This window comes from Schistosoma haematobium, chromosome 2, assembly GCF_000699445.3.
Source record: "Schistosoma haematobium chromosome 2, whole genome shotgun sequence".
Taxonomy (NCBI): Eukaryota; Metazoa; Platyhelminthes; class Trematoda; order Strigeidida; family Schistosomatidae; genus Schistosoma; species Schistosoma haematobium.
In genome coordinates this window covers 13,526,979-13,553,761 of record NC_067197.1, presented here as the reverse complement: position 1 = coordinate 13,553,761, position 26,783 = coordinate 13,526,979, and the positions used below count along the sequence as shown (strand labels likewise).

Here is a 26,783-nt window from a genome sequence, read left to right as displayed (position 1 = left end):
AGAATGAAACATCAAATTGGATACTTAAGTAAGTAATGAAAAACATTCATAAAACTATGGGAAACTAAAGTGAAAAGAAGGAATAATTGATTATTTATTAAAGAGTATAAAGGGAATGCTCGTACAATATTGTGGTCAATTTTGAATTATATCTCATGGGGTCTTCAATTACTGGGGTTATTTTCCACACAAATTGTTATATCGAGTAATTGTACAAGTTCTGATACATTTCTTATATCTAAGTTCAATCTGATATTCGAATGTGAAAACCAATAGTGAGTAGTAAGCTCTAATTAGCTAACCCAAAACGAACTAACTCATAAATAAATATATGTTTACTCAGAAATTCAAGCCAAACCTTGGCTAATAACATATCCTTGACATTTGGCCTTTCAATGGTGTAATCGGTTGGCCCAGGCTGTCACAAACTCCCAAATCAGATTTACACTTATTCACAAAATCCAGATCTACAGGCAGTGACTTTCTCAACTAATTTCATCACGTTTGGATTGCTTTCTCCCAACTTAATATTACTTCAGAAAGAACCCAATGGGTTAGTTAAACATTGTTCTGAAATGTGTAATACATCTATTCGCTTCGGTTGGAAAACGTTTGCTATTTCAACGGCAGATTTAATATTCTTTTGTCTAACTTTAGTGTTGCCCACTTTGTGGTTCTATAATACCTGCTACCTGTCTATATCTTCCACTAATAATAATCATTGCATACTTTAACAGGAAACAGGATATCTTTATAGTGTTATAGATTACGTAGGTTGCTAAATACTAAACAAATCTTTTGAGTTTGTGCAGAGATTTTGTCACCAAACGATCGATCACTCTTAAGGCTCAACAAACTAGTTCACATAACTGATCACTATGTAGTTTTGACTCAAATCAATTTTAAAGAATCGTCTTACATTTAGTAGGTGCAAAAAACGTTGATATTTTGCTAAAGATGTTCAGTAAATGCTGAATTTTGTTAACATTTTAAATACCTAGTTATCTATTTAATAAGTAGATTCATGATCAGTGTATTTGTATTGATACTAGTATAATTGTATGTTGACTATGCATTAATAATAAAATGTTATAATGTTCAGGTCAACGTCGACGTGTACAGAACAAGCTGTGAAACGCATATGGAGAAATTCGAACAGTTCACTTCTATCTGAAGTTTGTGCTGATGATGTCGTTCAGAAGAACGGTGAAAACTCCACGACCAAACCATCCAGCTCAGAGAACAAAACTCCATCAAAATGTTCAGGTCTTGATGTTATTTAATCTACAATATCTTTAAGCATAAATCTAGATAAATATTTTTTTAAAAGATTATCTTCATTTAGTTTTTCTTTTAAACTTTTAACTTATAGGAGAAAAATTGTCATTTTATCTATCACATGATATTCTTCTATACAAGTCAACTTTGAAGACAGATGGTCTCTGACTAGACTAATATAACAAATTTATAGTCATCAAAACACTGAATTATGTTTCGGTCAACTAAAAATCATTTTACATAGTTTCATTGTAAAACTAATTGATAGCAGGCGATTATTTTGATTTTTTCTCTCAAAATGTCGGCATTACTTATTATAAGTGTATCTATATGTACAAGTACATGGATAAATGTGATAACAATTAAACAAACAAATATTTAACATTAGACAACTATACATTAAAACAATACAAGTGTCCAGTAATTTAAGCAAATATGCGTGTACATATATATATATATATATATATATATATATATATATATATATATATATATATATATATATATATATATAGAACTACCAGGTTAACAAAATATCTGATGAGAAGACAAGTGTATATTAATAATTATCATCGGAAGAAAGATTATATTAGTGACGTAAACGTGTAGTGCGACAATAACACTATTGACAGTAGAAAGTATACTTTGTCGATGCTTTCTTTTGTCTTTATTTTAAATAAGAAACAGAAGGGAAATAATCGAATAATTTAATATTTATTTTCAAATAAGTATGTGATTAAATAACTTTGATGATCTTTGTGGTAAACTAGTAGTTTATAAGAAAATGAATCCGTATATTGGATAATTCTAAAGTGATCTTAAATCTAACAATTTATATTGCCAGAAGCGGTTTTGTGGAGATTTTTGTAATTTCAATAGTTGAAACCCCCTTCTGATAATAATCATCTGCCCACCACTGACTGACTTCAAGAGACACTCCTGGAGTTCTAGTGAGAAGCAGTGACCAGTGGAGTTCGACCAAGTCTGTTGTGAGATAGTAACTCACTGAAGACAATGGTGACGATGGATTAGTTGAAGTTAGACCTTAACACCGTTGTATGCCGGACCAGTGGTCTAATGGTCAAGAGCTCACGCGTGAGAATGATAGGTTCTGGGTTCGAACGTTGCGGGGGGCGGGACCATGGATGCGCACTGCTGAGGAGTCCCATACTAGGACGAAACGGCTGTCCAATGCTTCCAGGTTTTCCATGGTGGTCTAGCTTCAACTGACTCATGATCTCAAGTATTGAAATTTATATTGCTTAGAAACTAGTTTTTAAGGCAGGTGAGTTCGTATAAAGTAATATTATTATTAGCTATTATTATCTGGTTGAGATTGAAAATACTAGTTAGTGGAATATTTTAGAAAGTATAAACTGATTTTAATACCCTTTGAATTTTGTTCACAATCCCAATGGGATTAATTGAAATTATTACAGAATAAAATGTAACAAAATCGTACTAAACTCAAGTTTAAGAGCATTTACTTCACATTCAATATATATTCACCGTAATAAAGTTGGAACACGAACAATCCTAGTACGAGTGAATAATAATAATAATAATAATAATAATAATAATAATAATGATATGCATGCCAGGTTAGTAAAATAATAATAATAAATTAATGGGCACAGTTTTTATACAATATCTTGTCCTAAAATAAGAATTTCTATGTTTCAAAATATGCTCTACATACTGAGTAATTACTATACTTTAGATTATAGAATATAATTCTTTAATCTAACTAATAATCATTCAACCGAAATTACTAACATGATTAAACATCCTATTTGTGATTCTAAATGTTGATTCAAATATTCATCACAAAGAAAGTGAGTGATTAGGTGAAAATGAGAATGATCTTAGTGGTAAGAAAATATCAAACGAAGTGAATGGATGAATGAATGAGTAGATACCATTTTACTTGTTTATCTACCGAAATGGTTATGTTTATCAAGTAAATACATTACCTGGAAGTGTGATGTTAGCTTGTGTAGGTTAGAAGGAAGACAGGGGGAGATCAAACAAAGACGTGATATCAATCCCTGAGGCTTTTTGACGGTAGAACTGAGTCATGTTGTAAGGTGCAAAGACAACCTGGTTCGAGCCAGAGCGATTATCATAACCAATCTTTGAAAAGGTTAGATGAGACTACTCAAAATTAATCACAGTGGCGTAGATAAACCTTATATGTCGAGTTTTAAATTATCTTATATTTTTGTATTCCGAGAATTCATTCTATCTTTTCGAATCATATCGCTTATGTGTGGTTTCATATTACCCCTGATACTGTTAACACTCCTAATACTCTAAAAAATTTTCCTGAAAACTTCATCTAATTGTGCTTATATAAAGTGACAACTTAAACTGATGCACATGTATACCAGGTTCTATCTTGAGAAACTACCACAACCATCATCAACAAAACATAGGTATTTGTAAACAGTTGTCTACACAAGATAGTCAATGTCCGTTGACCAGACATCATCAACAACAACCTACTGTGGAAGAGAGTAAACTAGATTTCGCTTACGGGAGGAATTAGAAGACGCTGGAGGTGGATAGGATACACATTGCGAAAATCATAAAACTGCATCACGAGATAAGCTTCAACTTGGAATCCTGAAGGCAAAAGAAAAAGAGGCAGACATCAGAAGAATGAACAGAACTTGGCAATAACTGGAAAGGAGAGCCCGGGAAGAAGTAGGCTGGAGAATCCTGGTAGGTGGCCTATGCTTCATGAGGAGTAACAAGAGTAAGTAGGTCTGTTATATATATCTAAGTTCTTTGGCGAGAATTCTTCACTGAACTCTGTGTTCTTAATGTTTAAATGAGAAAATGGGGGGATACTCGGTTTAGAATTCGTCAATGTGATGTGTCGGCAGTTTTTTAGAAAGTGTTACTTCCTGGGAAATTTGGTCTTATATCACTCCGAATTACACTCAAAGACTTAACCACTGGGGCATTATTATAATTGTTACAGTGAAAATTACAATTATGTAATTGTTAAGAGTAAAGACAATATTCGTTTAAATCAGTCACTTTCAAAACAATATAATTTAAAAGCCATTTTCATCCTGAACAGAGCTAGGAAGCAGAATGAATGAAAACCACAAAGCAGTATACATAGATGTTCTATTTCATTTTAAGACCAGTCCACCTTGAGGTCCTAGATTAGTTTATTTACGCGGACAATATGTTACCCTTAATTCATTGAGTCTGGATTTCATTAAATCACATTTTCGACGTTAATATTTGTTCAAAATCTCCGGTTAGTAATTTTTTTGTATTACCGATTTTTTAGACTCCAAAGGTAATAACTTTCCACTAGGAGTGGGCAGAGTAAGATATTGAATCTATCTGTCAAGCCACTGAGCTGTATCGATAGGTAAGAACTTCTTTCAACTAGAGGCCGAAAAATACTGATAATTACTGAATATATATGTTAGGCAACGAAGAGTGAAATCGATTCCAGTGGCACAGTTGGACTTACTCCAGACTGGATAAAGACTTCCTGAATTTCTAGTGGAGCTAAACATGATAGAAGGGAGACAGTAGCTCACTGATGATATTGAATGAAGATAGTGTTACACCACAAATGGGCCATCAGATTTCAACCCCAAGTTACCATACTTACTGGGATACCTGAAGGTCCCAGATTTAATTTCCTGTGAATTCGTTGTAATCCCAATTTTTTAATGGGTTTGTAATCAACATCGGTTGGATACAACCATGGTCAGTGATTGGAAACGTAAGATGACATAGCCCAGAATCCCCAAATACCTATTTCTATAAGTTATTACAGATTTTACATGCAGAATTTAATTAGATTGGCCGTTTGTCACAAAATCACATGAGACAATATGATAGATGGGTATTAGAATAAATACACTGCACACTAGACTAGATACTACAACTCGGCATACTAAACCGCAATATTATATGCGAGAATATAAGACTACTGGACTAGGTTATGCTATACACAAGTACACAATTCAACCGATGATTGAGAAACTGATTCTAGAGATGGAATAATTTATTCACTCAAAGTACAAGTAGTCCACACACAGTGAACCTAGAACTGAAATCCCGAGTCAGTTACAATACATAAATAGTGATTGGTATTACAGATTATGTAGTGGACGTCTATCCATCTGTACTCAAAGACCAATCACGGGTTACTGTAGCATTGGTTTATTGAAAAAGAACCAAATATCCGTGTTTCCTGAGGTAGAAGTTTTTACTCAGTTATTGAATTATCGAGATTCCTTGACAGAATATGTGATATAATTATCTGTTAACCTCTACTTCGTTGGAAAATGAATAAATCTTTACATGACTCCTTATCCAATAAAAATTATCTGAAGAATGATGGAAAGAAATTTTCTAATACAACAATTGACTGTTACTTAGTTACAACTAATGACATATAATAACACCAAGATAGTGAGTAGGCATAGTAACTGTGACATCAGATTAATTCTTTCTCAAGTTGTTCGTTTATTCTAGTTGTTAAAATTTGAAAAGACGAATAAACACTGAACTAGATAATTAACTACTGTTACTGATGAAAAATACAACAAAATATGAATGAGGATTAATGGTTCTTAAATCTAGTATTGTGAACTTTCCTCAGGCAGTTAAAAGCTCTTCCAAACAACAATCCGAGAAAAAGTATATTCTGACTGAAACTATGATAAGAAATTATTTCCTAGTAATTATAGAAAATGTTTTCCATAGACAACTATGCAGTTTTCATTCATAAAATGGTAAATTATGAACAATTCAAATACGACCAGTAATCCTAGTCAGAAACTTCAGGTTTGGTGGAGATAATATTAATTTTAGACTACTTATTTGTCATTTAATAGCCTATATTTTTTCATCTTTAGTAAATCAGCGATATGATCCAATTGTCACTCGTTGTTTTGTTAACCTAAGTGGCTCTGTTTTCTGAATTAATATTCATTCTCTATTGGTTTGTATATTAACTCCGTCATTTAATTCAATGTTTTACTACTTATTATGTAATACTGATCACTTTGTTACTTCTTTAAACATATATTATTTACAATTTTAACGATTGGATATTGGACATTGAATTTTTTACATTTGATTGTATAGCTGGCAATAAAAACCTTGAAGAGATAGAATGTTCAAATAAAGTTCTTTGTTTTAAGTTTATCAGAAAATTTAAAAACTTATTGAAAATAAAAATTTATTTATCCGATGAGTTTATTGATTGGCAATAAAAATTATTTATCAAACAATCCAATTACATGTAATGAGAATAATCCAAGTTAGTGTAGTAAGCTACAATTTACATGTTATTATTCATTCAACTCAGATAACTGATATGATTTAGATAGAAAGTCAAAAAAACATTTATACATTGATTACCTACTTACTTTACTTACGCCTGTTATTCCAAATGGAGAATAGGCCACCGACCAGCATTCTCCAACCCACTCTGTCCTGGGCCTTCCTTTCTAGTTCTATCCAATTCTTGTTCATTTTTCTCATGTCTGTTCCCATTTCCCGACGTAATGTGTTCTTTTGTCTTCCTCCTTACTTTGGCCTTCAGGATTCCATGCGAGGGCTTGTCTTGTGACGCAGTTGTGTGCTTTCCTGAATGTGTGTCCTGTCCACTTCCAGCGCTTCTTCCTGACTTCTGCCACCGCTGAAATCTGGTTTGTTCTCTCCCATAATAGGTTGTTGCTGATAGTGTCTGGTCAGCGGATCTGAAGTATTTTGCGTAGACAACTGTTAATAAACACCTGTATCTTCTGGATGGTCGCCTTCGTAGTCCTCCAGATTTCCTCCCCATACAGTAGAACTGTCTTGACATTCGTATTGAAAATTCTGACTTTGGTGTTGGTTGACAGTTGTTTTGAGTTCCAGATGTTTTTCAGTTGTAGATATGCTATTCTTGCTCTGTCGATCCGCGCCTTTACATCTGCATCAGATCCACTGTGTTCATCAATGATGCTGCCTAGACATGTAAAGGTTTTCACATCTTCCAAATCTTCTGCGTGAAGTGTGATTGGATTGGTGCATGTTGTGTTGTATCGGAGAACCTTGCTTTTCCCTTTGTGTATGTTGAAACCTACTGCTGTTGAGGCTGCTGCTACACTGGTCGTGTTCTCCTGCATTTGTTGTCGCATATGCGATAGAAGAGCCATATCATCCGCGAAGTCTAGATCATCCAGCTGCATCCTATCTGTCCACTGTATCCCATGCTTCCCTCAGTTGTTGACATTCCCGTGATACAGTCGATCATCAGGAGAAATAGAAAGGGTGAGAGTAAGCAACCTCGCCTGACGTTATACATTGATGATATGCCTTAATCTTTGGTCAATATTTGCTAATTGCAAAATTAAAGGTTCATTAGTGGTTGTTTTGTGTTTTTTATTGGATAAATAGTTTACTTATTTTAATTTAATTGAATATTTTTATACAGATTTATTTGAATGCAATATTTTTAATCAAATGACAATGTCTATCCTTTAAAAGCTGTTCAGTGGATAGCTAGGAGAGTAGGGGTGAGCTTAGATGTATGTTTTGTAAGCGATTTTGAACACTTCTATAAATGTAGTCATTTCATTCATCTAAATTAGTTAATTATTCAATCAGAATAATAATAAAAATCTGAAATTACATAAGGGTCGAAGAGTGATAAAAGTAATATAAACCAAATAGAAAGTCAAGATTCCAAACGTTCAGTATATCAAATTTAATAACAGTATGAATTAATTATTTTAGGATATCGAATAGCTTTCTTTATTTCAGTGTTAAATAAATTGCTCTTTATATGAATCAAGACGGACGTTGTGAATGTTGACTTAAAGTGTTAAATGCTCATAGTAATAACACGATTTCATGCGAAATGACAAAAATAACAGTAAAATACAGTAACAGTATAAAATGTCACTCATTGTGTATTACCAACATTTATGATGTAACAGACAAGGAGACTAGTTGACTCACTTAATCGTTAGTAAGAGAAAAGTGTTTAAGAATTCAGGATCAAATTGTAAAATAAAGCTGCCCTACTTCATATAAACTACACCTGAAAATATATATGTTGAGCTATTTTAAAATAGACAATTGAATATTAATAGTTTGTCATGATTTCATCTAAATGCAAATGGATATAATGAACACCTTAAATTTTTAAGAAATCATGCTTTCAATCTTCAGTTTCTCTCATCATTAGATATCTTAAATGAATTGGTATATTCCTAATTCATTTCGAACTCATCAACAATTCGCCCTCTTTCAAATGGGATTAGACTCAGGAGCTGCAGGTCTCATGACGAGCACGAAACTTTAGGCAGATAGGGAGTTAACAAATATAGGAAAAAGTTGGGTAGAAGAAATAGAAAATATCAGCGAATACTTAAAACTTTCTAGTCATCTGAGTTGGTTGATGGGTGCCGTTGATAAAGTCTTTACTAAATTTCAACTTAGTGTAACTAAGTACAGGTTTGTTGAACTGTGAATGCTATTCCACTGACTTCTATTGACATTGAAAGTGACTTTGATATTATCAGCCAGTAAATTTACAGACCGTCGAAATAAGGACTATAGATAAAAAAGTAATGAAAATTTAGTTAGTACTAAGATTTGAGGTTATGCATACGGGTTTTAGTTATGAGTAATTGCTAAGAATAGATTGACAACATACTTCTAGGTATATCAATGATCACGAATTTCAAAAACCCTTAGTTATCCTCAAGACTTCAAAAACTATGATCTGTATTGCATCAACCCCCTGATTTTTATCAATTTCATGCATCTTATTAACTGAATATTAGTAGGTACTGTTTAGCTCTTAATAATCTGTAAGCTTATCCATCCCCTTTTCAATATTCAATAAGTATATAGTTTGCGGTTCCAAACACTTTTCCGTTCTTTTACAGCACATGCCACCTATGGAGATGTAACGTGCATTGAAGATTTCATTTCAAGCTCTAACTTTCACAATATTTGTGTTTTTCATCCACCGTGTTGAAATGCGCTATAAAGACGTGTTCATAGAAGACAGATGTGAATAACTTCAGCCGCTTGAAATGAAATTTCCATCGAAAATTGTGATCTTAGATACAACACTTATCCACTGAATGAACGAAAATAAAACACACTGCACGATTGTTGAGCAGTGAAAAACGGAAAGATAAAATCTACGATTTGAATTTCGCACAGAAATGCAAAAGCCAGTTTTGAAAAATCTGTTTGGTTTATCAGAAAGTATATTTTTACCGAAGTATGTGCTTCGTTTAATTGTGCGGTCACGTCATACTACTTTCTTTTTAGTATAGCACAATAAACTTCTTTGTATTCCTCCGAAGCATTCATGGGCTAAATGAGCTAATTTCTACCAGAGACCTGAAATCTCCAACATTGATTATAATTTACTTGGCAGTTTTTCCTTGTATACTTAGGTTTAGACAAAACTTCGTGATCAAATTCTGATGATAGTACTCCGGTGGCTAAACTGACGTAGACATGAGTTGGAGTGGGAAGTGTGTTAAGAACCTTCATTCCAGTGGTAATAAGACAAGTCCACTTAACCAACAAACCACAAATTCTTATTACTATATCAAGAACAATGAAGAACAACAGTGATAACAATAAATACAAATCAAATGAAATATCTTACCCGTTTAATGATAGATTCCGTTTATCAACCAATTTTTCCACATAAACATTCTGGTGTTGATTAACTGAACATTTATCTTTTTGTAATTCATAATCATGTTGAAATAATATATTGTTATTTATTCCATCCACTGCATCAGTACCATTTGTATTCATTAAATGTTGAAATACTTCCTGAGCATCTTTTGGTATATTAATGCTTTGATTTGGTCTAATAGTTATCGAAGTTGTTGTTGTCGGTGTTGTTGTTATTGATAAACGATTATTTGGCTGATGACTTTGATTGCAAGGTACCGACAATAATGATGAAGTAGATCTATATAATGGTTTAATATCTAATACGGTCTTATAACTGACAGTTGGCTGGTTTTGGTGTTGTCGTTGTTGTTGTACATGACTCTTTTCATTTTCAGCATTATTTATCATCGTCTCATTATCATGGAATAGTAAGCCTGAAGAACTGGAATACAATAAATGACTAATATTAGTAGTAATTGGAGTAGTAGTTGTCACTTCATTCCTTACGTTTAATTGTGTTCTAATATGTTGAATTGCATTTTTGATTTGATCCTTTACAACATAATGATTATGCATAAAATAAATAAGAATAAATAAGTATTATAGAAAAGTAAAACATATTCAAATTAGAATAATTTATTTATAAGTTCACTATTTAATGAGATGGGTGTTCTATTTATACTACTTTCAGTAGTATTCTTCATAAGATTTTGCGAAAATAAATTTCGAAATAAACTATTACATTAACCAGTCAATAGAATATAACATTAAAATATAAAGATATTCATTTCCTTTCATAACAGATAGTGAATTTGGGTGACCAATTAAACTAAGAAATATATAAATACTTCACCATACAAACACAGCATTAACTATAAGTAATCAATCCACGATTAGTTGAAGTCAGACATTAACATCGTTGGATGCCAGCTCAATGGTTGAGAGGTTAAACACTCGTGAGCCAGACCGAAGGTTCTGGGCTCGAATCCCATGTGTGAGATCGTGGGTGCGCACTGCTGAGGAGTTCCATACGAAGACGAAACGGCCGTCTAGTGCTTTCAGGTTTTCAATGGTGGTCTAACATTGATCGATTCATGATCTCAATCAAAAATTGAACAATCTCCACAATCCCACATTGACATAAGTAGTCAGTTTAATAGTGGGAAGTATACAATTGTCAGTTATAGCTCATTTCATAGAGTTATTGGCTACAGATTGTTAAGATTATAAGAAAGCAAATGCCTATCATATTCAACAAATTATACTGAATCAGAAATATTTAAAGACTAGTATTTAGTACCTTCTTCTATTTTCATTTGAATTAATTACTAAAACTTACTCAAGTTGAATAGTCAGATTAATGTTCTATATTTCACAAGATTCAATCTGTTTTACCATAATTCTGGAAATACTGACTGATTTCATTTAATTATCAAAATAATAAGACAGAACTTTGAACGTTCAGTAAAACAAAATCAGAATATTTTACCTTGAACTAAACAACTGTTCTCTGTTATCATCTACAGTACATCATAAAAACTAGTTACAAATAAATTGCTGAACTTATACACACATATAAGATTTAAAAGCTAAACTGAAGGCACAAGTATTTATATGGTGATTTGAATAAATATTATTGTTTAGAATCATAAAAATATCATTGAGTAACTGCGGGAAAATAAGGTTTGATTTTATAAATTTTTGAACTATAAAGTTTCCATGTTTTTTTATCCAATCAAGCTTGATTATTCTAGTTGTTTTGATCGATGGCATGGTGTTGTGAACGAGAGAAATCGAAAATCTCGACAGAGTCTGATAAATGGAATGAAAGTGAAGCAAGATTTAGTTGATCAAATGATATAGTCCCTAAAGAAAATAACTAAAAGATAATGAATTATCGTCTAATATAACAGTCTACAAAGAAGTTATTCTTATAAGCGAATTTATTTCATTAGTGTTTGAAAATAACCAGCAAGATAATGAACTATGTATTGCTCTACTCAGAAGCCATTATTTGAGGAAATGAATATTATCTGGCTCTAGTCAGTTAGCTATTAGTTATAATTAACACAGAACATGCATAAGTCCGTATTAACTTAAGTTCCCACAATAAATCAGCAAAGAGGGGTGAAATTATCAAAATGAATACTATAGTGCCGGAAGTAGTAAAAGCATCAAGGATAGTGAAAGAGGTTAGACATAAAGGATAAGATCCAATAATAAAGAATGAATTCGCGGAATAAAATCTGTAAGACAATTTTAGAACTGAGGATCTAGGGGAGGATCACAGATGAATGAATCTGTACAATTTTAGCCAGTTGAACGCCATTCAGATGGTGGTTGGAGGTAGTCAACAGGAAACTCTGGACCGGGTTTCGTGCTACTTGGCACTCGTCAGCAAGGTGTACCTGTAATCTTGAAGGAACTGGTGCTCCCTGGCGGATTCGATCTCGTGTCACCCAGCTTCACAGTCAGAGACGTTACCACTGAGCTACCCGAGCCGTGACTAACCTCCTGTAGGACTGAGATGTAATCACAACTGATTGATCACTGGGTGGTGATCAATGTCATTCTTGTCTAGTCCTTATTAGTGACTACCTCCAACCACCATCTAAACCACAATACATAGTGCCCGCAGTGTCAAGTCACCTAGACTAGTGGCCAAATTGCAACATGATCGATAGCATTCAATCTGCACTAATAAGGACTAGACAAGCATGACATTAATCACCACCCAGTGATCAATCAGTTGTGAGTTGAACACCATGTCTGCTAAAGCTACTACTACCTCTGTTACTCCTCGTGGAGGAGCATAGGTCGCCTACAGGCATTCTACATCCAACTCTGTCCTGGGCAGTCCTTTCCAGCTCCTTCCAGTTATTATCCACCCTTTTCGTATCTGCATCTATTTCTCGATGTAATATGTTCTTAGGCCTTCCTCTTTTCCGCTTCCCTTCAGGATTCCAAGTTAGGGCTTGTCTCGTGATGCAGTTTTATGATTTGCGTAATGTATGTCCTATCCATTTCCATCGTCTTTTTCTAATTTCTTCTTCAGCTGGAAACTGATTTGTTCTCTCCCACAGAAGGCTGTTGCTGATGGTATCCGATGAACGGATATTGAGTATCTTACGTGTACAGCTATTTATAAATACTTGTACCTTCTTGATGATGGTTGTTAAAGTTCTCCAAGTTTCAGCTCCATACAGTAGAAATGCCTTGACGTTGGTATTGAAGATTCTCACTTTGATATTGGTTGAAAGTTGTTTTGAGTTCCATATGTTCTTCAATTGTAGGAATGCGACCCTTGCTTTGCCAATTCCTGCCTTTACGTCTGCATCTGAGCCTCCTTGTTCATCGATGATGCTTCCCAAGTATGTGAAGGACTCTACATCTTCCAGAGTTTCGCCATCAAGGGTGATTGGATTGCTGTTCTCCGCTTTGAATTTGAGGACCTTGGTTTTCCCTTTGTGTATGCTGAGGCCTACTGATGCAGAGACTGCTGCTACACTGGCTGTCTTTATCTGAATCTGTTCACGTGTACGTGATAGGAGGGCTAGGTCATCTGCGAAGTCCAGATCGTCTAATTGGTTCTGAGCTGTCCATTGTATGCCGTGTTTTCCTTCAGATGTCGAGGTTTCCATAATCCAATCGACCACCAGAAGAAAAAGGAAGGGAGAGAGTAAACAGCCTTGTCTGACTCCGGTCCTTACTTGGAATGCATCTGTCAGCTGTCCTCCATGCACGACTTTGCATTGTAGTCCGTCGTATGAGTTCCGGATAATATTGACAATCTTCTCAGGAACTCCGTAGTGTCGAACAAGTTTCCATAACGTTCTCCTATCTACACTGTCAAATGCCTTTTCATAATCAATGAAGTTGATATATAGTGACGAGTTCCACTCAACTGATTGTTCGATGATGATCCGTAGTGTTGCAATTTGGTTTGTGCACGACCGATCTTTACGGAATCCAGTTTGTTGATCTCGAAGTTGGGCGTTTACTGCATCTTTCATCCGATTCAGCAACACTCTGTTGAAGACCTTCCCTGGTATTGACAGTAGTGTAATACCTCTGTAGTTTGCACATTTGCTCAGATCTTTCTTTGGAATCTTGACGAGGTGCCCTTCTTTCCAGTCCATCGGCACTTGTTCCTCCTCCCAAATCTTTTTGAATAGAAGGTAAAGCATGTTTGTAGTTACTTCGATGTCTGACTTCAGTGCTTCAGCTGGTATGTTGTCGGCTCCTGCTGCCTTCCCGCTCTCTGTTTGTCTGATGGCCATTCTGATTTCTCCCTTCGTTGGTGGATTGACATCTAAAGGAAGATATGTGTGCGCTGCTTCGATGTCCGGTGGATTCACTGAAGCCGGCCTATTCAGGAGTCCCTTGAAGAACTCTACCCATCTGTCCCGCCGTTCTTGAATTTCAGTGATTGGCTTGCCTTCTTTGTCTTTGACCGGTCTCTCTGGTTTACTGTATTTCCCTGATAGTTTCTTTGTTGTATCGTAAAGCTGTTCCATATTTCCTTCTCTAGCAGCTTTTCCCGCCGTCGTTGCTAGTTCTTCCACGTACTTCTTCTTGTCTGTTCTAATGCTCCTCTTTACTTGCTTGTTTGCTTCTGTGTATTCAGCTTGGGCTTAAAATTTCTCTGCTCGTGTTCGGCTGTTGTTAATTGCTGCCTTCTTGTTCTTCCTTTCTTTGATCTTGTCCAGAGTTTCTATAGAGATCCACTCCTTATGATGGTGTTTCTTTAGGCCCAGAACCTCTTGACACGTTGAAGTTAATGCTTCTTTGAAGCCTTTCCAGTTGTCCTCCATAGTAGTTTCTTCTTCCTTCAGTAGATCTTGTAAGGCTTGGAACCAGTTGTTGAGAGCTATCTTGAATTCATTGAGTTTGTCAGTATCTCGAAGGAAGGCTGTATTGAACCATTGTATTGCTGTTTGTCCAGTTCTTTTTTAGCTTCAGTTTTAAATTGGCTACAACTAGGTGGTGATCTGAAGCCATGTCAGCACCTCTCCTGGTTCTTACATCTTCAATTGTCCTTCGGAATTTTTTGTTGATGCAGATATGATCTATCTGGTTCTCTGTAGTGTGGTCCGATGAGATCCATGTAGCCTTGTGTATAAGCTTGTGTGGAAATATTGTGCCCCCTATGACCAATTTGTTGAATGCACACAAATTTGCAAATCTTTCTCCATTTTCGTTTCTCTGTCCCAGTCCATGTCGTCCCATAATATCTTCATATCCGGTGTTGTCTATCCCGACTTTGGCATTTAGATCTCCCATCAGAATAGTTAGGTCCTTTCTTGGGCATTTCTCAATGATTGACTGCAGCCGTTCGTAGAACTGGTCTTTAATGTCGTCGTTGCTATCATTGGTGGGTGCATAACATTGGATAATATTCATTAAGATCCCCTCCTTTGTTTTGAATGATGCTTTGATGATTCTGGATCCGTGAGATTCCCATCCTACAAGTGCATTTTGTGTTACTTTGGACAGCATTAGAGCAACTCCCTGAGTGTGTGAAGCATTTTCCTCTTCGTGACCGGAGTATAGCAGAATCTCTCCCGTAGCTAGCCTTTTCTGTCCAGCTTGGGTCCAGTGGGTTTCGCTGATTCCCAGTACTGCCAAATTGTATCTCCTCATTTCCGTTGCTATTTGACTGGTCTTCCCGGTCTCCCACATTGTTCGGACGTCCCATGTACCTACAAACATTTTTGCTCTGGTTGTTAGAAGGAGCATCTGCCTCGTGGCTTCCGAAGGAACTCGGCTTTCACCATGAAGAGTCATAATTCTTCTAAATGAAGACCTTCTAACTCCCATGGCAGAGTTAAAATGGTTTGAATTATCTTTTCTGGTAAGGATTTTTTAGCGAGTTAGTTTTCTACGGGATGGGGTCGCTAACCCCATGCCCAATCCCCCTTTACCTTGGCTTGGGACCGGCAGTAACTCTAGAAGAGCTACAGGCGGAGTTGTGTTCTTCTTGGTCTCCTACCATTCCTTTTCCCTTCAGGATTCAAAGTTAGCGCTTGCCTCGCGATGCAGTTTGTTGGTTTCCTCAATGTGTGTCCTATCCCCTGCCAGCGTCTTTCCCTAATTTCCTCTTCAACTGGAAGCTGGTTTGTTCACTACCACAGTAGGTTATTTCCAATGATATCCGATCAACGGACATTCAGTATCCTGCGTAGACAATTGATTATAAATACTTGTACTTTTCTGACAATGGTTGTAGTAGTTCTCGAAGTTTCGGCTCCGTACAATGTAACTATCTCGATGTTCGTAATGAAGATTGTAAATTCGATGTTGGCCGACGGTTGTTTAGAGTTCTATATGTTCTTCGATTGTAGGGATGCTACCTTTTCCTTGCGAATTCTTGCCTTGACATGTGCATCAAATCCTCTTTGTTCATAGATGATGCTACCCAGGTACGTGAAGGTTTTCACATCCTCCAGAGTTTCTCCATCAAGTGTGATAGGGTTGGTGTTCTTTGTGTTGTATTTGAGGATCTTGCTTTTTCCATTGTGTATGTTGAGACCTACTGCTTCAGAGGCAGGTGCTGCACTTGCTGTCTTTAACTGTATTTGTCGGTTGTGATCCGGTGAGATCCATGTAGCTTTGTGTGTTTGTGGGGAATCTAAGGCCACATATAGCCATTTTATTGAACGCACATAAATTTACAAATCTCTCGCCATTCTCGTTCCTTTCTCCAAGTCCATGTCGTCCCATGGTATCTTTATACCCAGTGTTGTTTATTCCGACCTTGACGTTTAGTTCCGCTGTCAGGATGATCATGTCCTTTCCTGGGTACTGTATACATTCATAAAATTGATCTTTATCGTCACCATTGCTATCATTGGTGGGTGCATAACATTCGATAACATTCATTGTGATCTCCTTCTTTGTTTTGGATGATGCTTTGACGATTCTGGATCCATGAGATCCCCATCTTATAAGTGCTTTACGTACTTCTTTGAACAGAGCCAGTTTAAATCCCTACTTGTGCGGGGCATGTTCTTCTTTGTGACCAGAGTACAGCAGCATCTTTGTCTAATCTAACCTTATCTGTCTATCCAGATTGGGTCCATTGAGTTTCATTGATCCTGAGCACCGCCAAGTTGTATCTCTTCATCTTAGCTGCTATTTGGCTGGTCGATTTGGTCTCCCACATCGTCTGAACATTCCATTTACCTTTATTATTTGTTGCTCTGGTCGTTAGAAAGTGCATCGGCCTCGTGACTTCTGAAGAATTTCTACTTTTACCATGAGGCTTCATAAATGAAGATCCTTGTACTTCCAGGGAAGAGTTTAGATGGTTTGAATTGTTTATTCTGGTTAGTATTTCTAGAAAGCCTATTTTCTACGGGATGGGGTTGCTGATCCCATACCTAGCTCTCCGCCTTTACCCGGGCTTGGGACCGGCAATAATCCTAGAAGAGCTACAAATGGAGTTTGCCAAAGTATGACCGCTAATATTCAAATACATAAATTCTCGTGTTCAGTACCAAAATCTTTTTTAACAATCTAATAACGAATGCTTCTTTAGTCTCAATTACTATTCAAAAATTATTATATATAAACTAAAATTAACAATTCTACAGTTGTTCAATGATCAACCAACTGTGTTCTGTGTAGAAACAGATGAATATTCCAAAAAGAGAATATTATGGCATAACTTTTAAAAATGAGTTAATTACACAGTAATTTATATTCTACTGAATTTTATTATATTACTCATATATATTAGATTATCAGGCTTTGTATCTTCCAAAAATCCCATATACTTCGTAGTTTGAATTCATTACATTTAATAATGTTTATTAGTGTAAGAGATGCTAATAAGATTTCAGGTTATTAACTAAGTGTAATATGATCGCTTCCCTAGGCCCCCATAGGAAGTGACAGGCTTAGGTAAGTAATATTATAGAACTTTCAGTTACCATTGATAATGTGACTTAAAATGTTGCAATAGTCGAATATTGAGTAATTATATTAAGATTTTCAAAAATAAATTAATCGGTTTATAAAATGTAACGCTTATAAACGAAATAGAACAAAAAGGACCTAACAAGTTAACTGATTGATTAAAACTTTGTATAGTTACCGATATACTGATATATTATAGCCACAATAAATAATTTGCATAACTGAAGATTAATCCTTACACATACACTATGTAGATCATTCTGGCCAAGTACAAATCCGAACTGAAATGAATATTTGTATCCGAAGAAGACACTGCTGAAATTGTGCAGAAAGCCAATGGAAGCTGGGTAGTCCAATTATCTAGGCTTATTGAACATGATGCTATGAGACTAAATGAAATAAATTTAATTTTTAACAGGGAAGATTCTATACTCAGATTTTCGTCTGTTATCCTATTGAGTTGACAAAAGATCCATATTCCACGTGACAGTAGTTGAAACACTCTGTGTAGCATATTAAACACGATTTAAAGAACTTAACCAAACTATTGTTCTCCCTCATTATCTCGAACAACAGAGAAAATTCTTAGCTACTTTTCAAAGATCTGTATACAACAGCATTCTCCTGTCCTAGTTTTAGCTACTCTAAAAGACAAATCTTTTCGAGATTTATTTTATTTTAAACACAGATCAAAGGAAATTAATTCACATTGACATTCATCTAATTATATGCTAATTACATTCAATGATTATTAATTAAACAATTTATTAAAATAAACAAATGTCAATTGAAGTAAACAAAATTATAGTAAATTAATTAATATAATCAAACTTTGTTGAAAGCCACCGGAAAGAAAATCAATAAATTAATTAAAAGATTGATCTCTTCGTAATAAATTGTATTTGAAGAACTAATATTCCATCATAAGTAACATTTTAAGCAACGATGGAAAGTGGTTAGCAGTAGAATCCATACGTGCGTTCCGTTCTATTTGCGACTCGTCAGCTCTATGTATCTGCATCCGAGTTGATGTTCGCTCCGGGACTCGAACCCAGCGCCGTTCGCTTCAAACGCCATCTCGTTATCCACTTAGCTACTGAGTCCTGATGGCAACCTGTTTGTGCAATAGGGTGGAGTTTAAATTCACTTGTATCTTCCCATTGTTATTTAGGATCGCAATTGATCAGTCTCTTGTTGGCATATGTGCATCCGAGTCCCGGAATGAACATCAACTCTTGGATGCACGTACATCCATCTGACGAGTCCCAAATAGAACGAAATGCGCGTCCTAAATTCCACTAATAGCCGCCATCCATCTTAACTTAAAAAGCTTGTGACTTAAGGCTATATCGAGGCAATCCGCACAGGATACACAGATACCAATGAGTGACTGATCAATTGCAATCATAAATAACAATGGGAAGATACAAGTAAAACAACACCAAGTGATTATAAGTAACATTTGTTTATCATTGAAAAATTACGAAAAACATTTTCTATGATACATTGTTGTTGTAGAATTTTTTTCTTAAGTAAATAAGTAATTTCGTAGTTATATAATATACCCTTGTGGGCCAGGGTAATCTTACATTGGTTTTCAGAAGAACCAGACACCATCCAGACTTTCACGTGACAACCCAAACAGTACAGTTCAATCCCGTTTCCAGGAGAACCAGACACCATTCAGGCTTAAATTTTATAACCCGAGCAGTATAACTCAACCCCAATTCACAGAAGAAGCAGACACCATATAGGCTTTAACGCTACAATCTAAATAGTACAGCTCAATCCTGTGGCGCAACTACACAGGTATCAAGCACCCTGGTGGATCAAAGTAATCTATATTCATATTAAGCTATCATGATTTTAAAAAGAATTTCTTATGATCATTTGGTATCAAAGTTAATTAACAGAAAGTAAAAGAAAAGAGAAATAACAGAAATTAGATCTCATTTATTCTCAAAGTTTGAAAAATAGCATGGTCGGATGACAGAAAAATTTGATGATTATGTTTCAAATTTTGAAATATTTAGTACATCATTAAAGAAACATTATAACAGATTGTATTTTATTATTGAATAAAGCTATTGTTTTATAATTAATCTACTCAGAATAGTAGTTACTAAAGTGATTTTATAAAAATAATGTTCAGTTTTAAAAGCAGATTTTAAGATAGAGTGAAATTTGTTGAAATACAACTGAAATCCGAAAAATACTAGAGAGCTGCTTAGTTTCTACTGCTCAATTGCCTAACTGACCTCAAGGGGAGATGGTGAGACTATAATTTATAGACGAACCAATCAGGTATAAGACAACAGGTCTCGGATTTCGGCACAAAATTCACTCGTCCATTTGGATAAATAGAGTTTTGGCATTATAGCTTATGTCAGTTCGTGATGGAAATCCTAAATCTCATTCCTAACCTTAACCATCAACTATAAATCATAATTCTGATTCCTCATACTGGTTTATAACTATCATTTAGTTCTAGTTAGTGGGTGGACACTCTCAAGGTCGATTTAGCGTCGCTCAAAGATCGTCCATAAATTATAGTCTCACCGGGGTGAAACTATTTTTCAGGAATGATTTATAATTCTATAAATCATATTATTTCTTTTGGCGGTATGCTAATATATATTGTGATCCTCATTCAAAATGATTAATGAGTTACTTCACCACTTTTTACTTGTTTAACTCCACAGGTCATAATTTTTTATTGGAACTTCAAGAAATCTATATAAGCTAGTCATTAATAAACAAATATCTTGTAAAGATAGTATATCGTTTCTAAATCCATTATTCATAAGAATATAAAGATGGTGAATATAGTTATAAGGAAATGAGTGCCAGAAATACTTGGCGACTGCTAAAGTAATATTAATTTAATACTGGGTGATGGGGGGCTTGGTAATACTTAAACCACTAGTACGAATCTCATAAAACTTAAGTCCCCTCCTCACTGTAATAAAAAAACGGAACTCAATCCATCAATCACATTTTAAATTAATTAAGGAATGATTAGCTCCATACGTACGTTCACTAGTTCAAGTCGGTTTCAAATGAGATGGAAGGTACGAGATGAAAGATTGGTGTGATATAATAAAAACAGAAAAAAATTCGATATACCATACGACTCATTGATAAAGTATCACTACAAACTCATTACCAATTAGGTCATGTGCCTCAGAAGGGTACAGGTCCCAATTTCGACATGGTAACAGTTTGATCTAATATCTTAGATAAGAAGAAAAGTGTCGGTAAACATAGAAGTAGATAACAATTCTAAACTAGAACGTTAGAATTAATAAATTGCTATGTCGTACAATCATCCGTTTACGATATTAATGTACAAGCTTGCTATATATGTACTCAAACCAGGTACCTGAATGAGAAACACAAGAATAGGAGGTAGTTTTTATTGATTAACTGAGCCGAGAATATATTCACAATTCATTCATAGATATAGATACATTTCCTTCAGAAAATAAAACTACATTTCGACCAGTTGTGTATGTCTATTTAATAAGTAGGTGAATCCAAATCTTGATCAATAGCGTGGACCCACCAGTATCTTCTATTTGTCCTTCGGAATTCGTCTCGTTTGCCCACTATGTCATAAATTTAAATTTCTTAACTTATATTTCATTAGCCATGAATCTCCTATTTTTTTTAAAAATTTACAACACATTTCATCTAATTACTTATTAAAAAACAGTTCCAACATACTACTGAAATACAACTAAACTATTTCAAGAGTTAATTCAGTACGTGACATCTTTAAACAGAAGTATTTAGCTCAGTTTTTTTAGTGGAAAAGCAGATCAATAAAATCTATCAAAACTACAAAACCTACTTTGTTTGAGGAAAGCCAATAACAATGAAATACGATACTTAGATTTTCAATTTTATCATTATATTACAATTGTACAAAACAAACAGCTTATGATAAAACAATGGGAAAAATTAACTTTTATAGTTGAATCTTAGTTTCACTAACTAACGAATAATCTGTAAAATCCTACTATGTTACAATCAATTTGTTCTAAATGCTTTTGAATATTGATCATTTTTATATCCATGTTACTAGGAAATAATAACTTCGGAGTCAGATGTCCTAGTTTTTGATGTTTGTAGATAGATATTAGCGAGTAAAAAAATAAAACAGTCAATCTGTAATTGTCAAATTAAAATGATTAAAACATAATTTATCGTTTACTAGACCTTGTTTGGACGTTTCTATAGAACGCCGGTTTGTTAGTGTTTGAAGGGAATTTTTTGACTTCTGAAAACTTTTACGAAAAATTATCGTGGATCCCTAACATTGAGAAGCTGATATATTTTAGTAAAATGATAAATAGTCCATGAAGGTTCAAATCCCACAGGGATTATTCATTCCCATAAGATTTTATATTGCCCCTGTCAAAAAGGATGAACTAATATAAAACCTATTTCTAAGTTGCGTGTAGATTAATTGATTGTGCGAGTAACTTACTGATCAACATTCAGAATATAATACCACAATTTTGTAGATAAATACTAGTAGGAGTGTTAGGAACTCTCGAGAATTCCTCGAAAGAGTTTTCAGAAGCTATAGAGAGCTTAAAAATCCTTCATTCGATTGAAACTTTCCGAAGAGCTCTAGAAAAACAATGAGTTATCTATCAGATCCTGATTACATAATTACCGATTCCTCCACTAAATTTAGCATACTTCTAGAAGCTTCCAGAATATCAGGGTCACCTGCAAACCCACAAATATCCTTGTCTTCCGTACCTAAACTAACCTTGGAAGTTAAACATCGTTCTACACTTTCGGGGCTAAAGTGTAGGATATTTCTGGGGAAATAATAAGCAACTAGAAAGTCAGTATCAAGTTTTTAAAAACCAAATCTATCAAAGAGGAACCCATATGAACTCTGTTAATAACTTGAGATTACTTGAAACATTTACATTTGTAATGTTATTTATTCTCATGACTCAGAATATTTCTAGCAAATAAGTGAATTAAAAGAAATCTCTTTAATAGAAAATTAGATTTATTTTTAACACTTTTTAAAACTACAAACCTCTAAATCTAAGAAAATGCCCAGAGAAATCGAAATGAATGTGGAGAATATGCGTACACGAGTAAAAAACAAACAAGTACACAATCAATTTTTATTTATTTTTACAATTGAAGTTGGCAAGAGGACTAAATAAATTGGGGTTATTTATTGCTTATATATTTGAAATAGTTTTAACTTTAATGAACACTGTAGAAGGTTTTATGATACATGAACCCAATTTCTCCTACGACTAATTCTACTACCCGGACTACCGAGTGAGCAATGCTGATGTTAGACTCAGAGTAATAGGGAGGGATTGTAAACCTATTGATGAGACAGTGAATGCTTATCTATTGAGATGATTGGAACATGTATTATATATACACAATCACCGTCCGCATTGACGAATGACAACTGGTATAGAAGAAAGTTGAAAGAAAGCTTGAGGTGCTCAAACCAAAACATGAGATTAGTCCATGAATTTATTGACTTTTGGACCGAGCTATGTACGTACATGCAGATAAAATGTTGGGTTCCACACGATTATAGTAACCAATGGCTAAAGACATTGGGTGATGGATGAAAATCTATTGCCATGGCCCAGATGCATTCACTTTTTACCTCCCTTTAGATTCTAAGTTTCTTAATAAACTTCACAGTAAAAATTTGTTCTATAAATCCATCTTTTTCTCTATAGTCATATTTCCGATGTCTAATCATTTCTACTACTGCTGATACTATTACTAATCATACTGTTCTGACACGTAGTTGTGCTGATATAATGCGACAACTTGAACCGATGCACATTGTATCACGTTGTACTTAGAGTATAAGTAATTAAATGACTAACTACCCGCATATTTCTTGAGTACTCATATGACAACAAATTACAAATAAACAGTTAATCATTTACAACATAATTTTGACTTACTTTTGACAGTCCATATTCATTCATAGTTGCATGTTCATGTAGAATAGTATTGACATTTCTAAATACAAAAACCATTTGTCAGTTTTATAGCTAACTTACTTATCAGTAAGAACACCACGTGTTAATACATCGTCCGTAACAGAAGATATAAATTTCAAATAGTTGACTTCATTTTTTCTGTTTATGTTTGTTTTCGTTTTTTTTTTTTGAAGAAAGAATCAATGACAAAGACAATCATTTCTTAATGTTAATTAAACTTGGAAATTGATTATCACATAACTCAAAAAGTAAGTGAAATAATCAATGGCGGCCTGCTTGAACATCTGTGCTACCTGTTCCTGCCATCTAGATATTTCAACAAGTTATCTAATTTTGTGCATTACTGAAGAGTGTACAACCTTTAATTGTATAAGTTACAAAAGACCCAATCAGATATATCGTGGTTGCTGGCAATATACAACGAAAAGAATGTACATTATTTAGATGTCAAATGACTGAACTGCCAAATTCTAACTGGCGATCGCTCAATATTTATCGTCAGGATCAACCAAGAAGTAAGAAACGGAAACTTGTTGAAATACTTTGTGCTGAGAATCCTATGCTGTACCAAAAAGCTAATATAAAGTAAAGCTAACGATAATACGAAGATGAAGTTTTACTGAGATTTATTTTTATTAAGCTGTAGTATTGTCCATTATAAAAATGAATATTGATCTTGAGGAAAAATTTTGTTCTTACAAAAAAATTTGAAATGACAATTCACTTAGTTATACGATAGAAATTTGTTAAAATTCATACCTAAACTTACAAAGTAGATAATTCTTTTACTATCCAACAAAGATAGACGATATTTAGTTGAATATACATCAATGGAGCACTGAACAACTACTTTGTTCTAGTTTCGAACTCATCAACAGTATCTATCCGTGACCCACTCTCTGAGTCTAGTATTAATGGATGATACAACAGATCTACTGGTTTATATTTCCAACTTCACCGAATTCCCGACTTTGTTTGTTTGTTATTTGAAATCTGTGAATTAGTGTTTTACTTCCAACAGTGTTTAACTCTTCAGGTAATGGCTTTTAATGTTAATCTGGGTACATAGACCTTTAGTAATTGGACAATTCCCACGGATCTATTTTTCGCAAAAATGTTGTGAATAATAGTGATAAGTATGATTATTTTATTCGCATCGGTCTAGTACCAAAGATCTTTTCCGAATACAACATATAATATTAAAGTGAAAAAAAAACAATCGGTTATCGAATTTTCTGATGTGTTCTTAACTCAAAATATCCAGTTTGCAAGACATTTAGTCAATACATTTTTCTTTACCATACAGTTTGAACTAATTTATGCGGAGGGAAGAATACGTACTTAACTATCCGTTAGATATTACACTTTAAACAGTAGATCATCCAAGTTCTTATCCATGAAACTTCTGATTAAAGTGGTTGTGATGAAGAACTTTATCATCTTCTTGAGTTACATACTGTCATAATAAAGCCTGAAAACAAAGAGCTATTTTTCTAATATATCGAATATTTTCATTTATCTGACGAGAGATCATGATTTTGGTTCTAAGTAAACTTGAATAAAAGTATGGGTCGTTTGATAAGTTGACTAATCCCCCAGAAAATTTATTCAGTTGTTTGGTATCATTAACTATCATTTATATTTCATCTTTATTCCAGAATTAATTTTATCATTTGTAATTCAAAATGACTGGGTATGCAATAAATGAGAAATTGTAGTTTCAAAAAAAGAAATAGAAATTAAGACCTTAGTTTAGTTAAACGTTTGTAAATATGAAGTAGCTCAGAAAACCGACGTTTCTTGAACACTCATACTGACGAACTTCGCTTAAACTTATAAAAAAAAAGATTTAAGATGAGTATATTATCCTAAATTTTAACGTTGAATGTATGTGTTTATTTATATTTAACAATGGGGAATAAAGTACCTTACCAGAAGAATCCTTTAATTGTAATGAGAACGTTTTGTTTTTGTTTTTTTCTATTTCACCATCAAAGATTTAATCAGTTTCACGTTAAATAAACTGTAAATGATAGTTATTTCTTCCACTAATAAAAAATATTCACATTATTCAAAAACTAAGACTGAGGTAGACATACTTTCAATAGTTCTCTTACCTATTATCTACTTGACAGTAGACATGACGCTGAGATTTCAAAATCATTTAAAATTATTGATGAATAAACGATTGCAAACTTATTACCTTTAACGGAAGTTATCGTCTTCAAAAGTCTTAAAGTGGATTTATGTAATTTAAAGGCTAATGATGGTCACTCTTGCATTGCCCTGGTGATCTCAGTTTTCAATGTATAGTAACATAAATATTTCCTTCATATATTCTTGCATTCTATCGGAACTTCACTCAATTTAATCTTTTTAATCAATCCTTTTTATTATTATTATTAAACTTTTAAAACCAGTTTTTTTATTAATCTGTCCCATACGGTCTATAAGATTTTTCTAGAATTTTCACATTGCTTAACATGGAAATATTCAACAACTCAAACATCTTTTCCATATTTATTATTATGTTATAAGGTGGTGGTTGGAGGTGTTCGACAGGAAACCCTGCTTGACATAAGTTTCTTGCTATTTGGCATTCCTCAGAAGAGTGTCCCTATAAACCTGATGAAACTAATTCTTCCTGACGGTTTTGGTCCCGTGTCACCCAGCTTCATAGCCAGAGAAATTTCAAATGAGCATCCAGACCCTAGCTGACCATCTGTAGGACTGAGATGTATTCACAACCAATTGGTCATTGAGTAGCGACTAATGTCATGTATGTCTAGTCCTCATTAGTGCTAAACAAAGTCCATCTATTAAGTTCTAATATACCCATTGACCTAAGCGACCAGCCTAAGCAGCCTGAATACCTCAGCAGTCACGTCT

General features: G+C 34.3%; 1 protein-coding gene across 1 annotated transcript in view; it reads right to left on the bottom strand.

Moving 5' to 3' along the window:
* MS3_00006246 (uncharacterized protein) overlaps window positions 1-26,783 on the bottom strand; it is a 42,482-nt gene that overhangs the window by 4,218 nt on the left and 11,481 nt on the right. The window contains exons 9-11 of the mRNA XM_051214371.1: window positions 23,955-24,032; window positions 23,856-23,913; window positions 9,944-10,512 (exon numbers count right to left, since the gene is read on the bottom strand). Coding sequence (XP_051067535.1) covers window positions 9,944-10,512; window positions 23,856-23,913; window positions 23,955-24,032 — 705 coding nt within the window. The remainder of the gene's footprint in view (window positions 1-9,943; window positions 10,513-23,855; window positions 23,914-23,954; window positions 24,033-26,783) is intronic.